At 35.0% G+C, this 2,500-nt stretch overlaps 1 protein-coding gene across 3 annotated transcripts in view; it reads left to right on the forward strand.

The window, feature by feature from the left end:
- Nucleotides 1–2,500, forward strand: part of LOC113819867 (carboxylesterase 4A) — a 57,578-nt gene that overhangs the window by 48,946 nt on the left and 6,132 nt on the right. For all 3 annotated transcript variants that reach the window (XM_070139310.1, XM_070139311.1, XM_070139312.1), the window contains 3 exons: nt 338–449; nt 916–1,136; nt 1,896–2,094. In XM_070139310.1, the coding sequence (XP_069995411.1) occupies nt 338–449; nt 916–1,136; nt 1,896–2,094 (532 nt within the window). The remainder of the gene's footprint in view (nt 1–337; nt 450–915; nt 1,137–1,895; nt 2,095–2,500) is intronic.

The following is a 2,500-nucleotide window of genomic DNA, read 5'->3' on the forward strand; positions in this document are numbered from 1 at the left end:
TTATTATCAATTCTATCATTTTTTTCATTATATTATCATTATCAATATAATTTTCATTGTTGCATTTACTATTTACATTATTATTATCATTATCATTATCGCCAATATCATTATCATCATTAATGTCATTGTCACTGTATTATTCTTATTCTTATTCTTATTCTTATCATCACTATCATTATCATCATCATCAATATTAGTTATTATCAATATTATTCTCATTATCATCATTATCATTATCAATATCACATTATTTTTAATACTATTGCTGCCATTACCATTATCATTAGTATCATTATCCCTTTTATAGTTACGCTCCCTCTATCATCCCCTTCAGGTACAAGAACACATAACGGCTTTTGGCGGCGACCGCGATTCCGTCACAGTTTTCGGACAGAGCGCGGGAGGGGCAAGCACTTCGTGGATGCAGATAACACCTCTCACCAACGGTAATGATTGGTATCATCTTTGTTACTATTGTTACTATTACTATTATTGCTATTATTATTTGTAGTAGCAGTAGCTTTGCTATTATTATTATTTTCATCATCATTATTCTTATTATCATTATTATTATCATTTATTATCATTATTATTACTATCTATTATCATTATTATTATTATTTATTATCATTATTATTATTATTCATTGTCATTATTATCATTATTATTATTGTTACTATTATTATTATTATTATTATTATTATTATTATTATTATTATTATTATTATTATTATTATTATCAATATTATTACCATTGTTATCATTATTATTATTATTATTATCATTATTATTATTATTATTATTATTATTATTATTACCATCATTATCATCATTGCGAGGAAAATTAGAACACGAATAGGAACAAGCAGCGACAGTAGCAATAATAATCACGAAAGAAACAATCCCATACAGAAACCGTCCCCGAAAACAACAACCGGCAACTCGTCCACAAAGTGTTGCCCATGAGTGGATCGTCCTTTGAGGAATGGACCCTCGATCCTGACCCAGAATCCGGTTTCTGGAAGACCGCTAAGATCCTGGAGTGCGACACGGACCAGGATAAGGTCAAGGCGGTAGAGTGCATGAGAGGAAGGACGCTGGACGAGGTCAACCGCGCGTCAATCCAGATCTATGTGAGTGGTTGGAAACGAGGGAGGGAGGGCTGTTGGAGGAGGGGTTGTTGGGGTTTCAAGAGGGGGAGTTTGGATTTCGTTTGGGAGAGAGCGAGAGGTTGGGGGTTGGGAGAAGGGTGAATGGTCGGGTTTCGACAGGGAGAGAGATTGGGGTTTGGGAGAGCTGGAGAGCTTTGGGTTAAGTTTGGGAGGAGGGGAGGTGTTGAGATGGCTTGGTTCAGGGTTTGTGTGTCAGGCTGTAAGTACGAGGGACGTCGAAGTACAATCGCAGTCGAAACTTGTGTCAAACATGTTTCGGATTTGGTCTCAAACACCGAAAAGGTGAATCATCATTAGCATTTTTTAAATTTTTTGTTATTTTTAAGCCTTTATTTGATGTCACTATTATGTATCTATTTGTTATTTTTAAAGCTTATATTTGTTGTCATTTCTAATCCTCTATTTGGCATCTTTTTACCTGTTTTTATTTCTAAGCATTTCGTTTGTTGTTTCTTAGCATTTTTATTTATTTCTAATCCTTTGATATTTTTAACCTTTATTATTATTTCTAATCCTTTATTAGATCTTTCAACCTTCACTTGTTATAATTTCCAAATATATATTTGCTATATTTGCTGTATTTGCAATATTTTTAAGCCTTTATTTGCCATTGTTTTAGGTCCTTATTTGCAACCATTTCCGTCTTTATTTACCATTTTTTAAACTAATTGTAATCATTTTAACCGGTCCTTCATTTGCTACACCGTCCCTCCCCTCCAGGCAGACAGCCGCAAGACAGGAGGCTTAGGGTTCCAGGGCTTGTGTCCCGTGGTGCAGGATACCTTAGCGGCCGAGAATCACCCAGGCCTCGAGCTGGTCATCCCGAAGAGTCCTGTGGAGATCGTGGACGCCAATGAGTTCCTTCAGGTCCCTGTGATGACGGGAAGCGTGAGAGACGAAGGGTCGCTGGTGGTAGGCCGTGAGTGCCCCCTTAAAATTTCTGTGTCGTTTTCTTTGGTTTGCGATTATCGTTCCTGTTGTTTTCGGTGTTATTATTATTTTTGTGTCATGCACGTCGTTAATGGTCATTGTCATTATTTTGATTATCATTATTTCTATTTTCGTCAGTTATATTTATTTGTTATTGTTATTGCTATCACTGATTTGTTTCTGCTGTTTTTATCACTCTCTTGTTTTGTTATTATCGTATCCATGTAGTTCTTGTTATCACTAATTTATTGCAACTCATGTTTATTGCTCCTTTGTATCGCTCTTGTCGTCTGAACTAGTTATCTTGAAGACGTATATTTTCATAAAATTTCTTGTTTTCGTTATATTTTTCAGTTATCAGTCATATTACCTCAGTGGAACCTTGAAAATGTCTT

This window comes from Penaeus vannamei, chromosome 25 (genome assembly GCF_042767895.1).
Source record: "Penaeus vannamei isolate JL-2024 chromosome 25, ASM4276789v1, whole genome shotgun sequence".
NCBI classification, from domain to species: domain Eukaryota; kingdom Metazoa; phylum Arthropoda; class Malacostraca; order Decapoda; family Penaeidae; genus Penaeus; species Penaeus vannamei.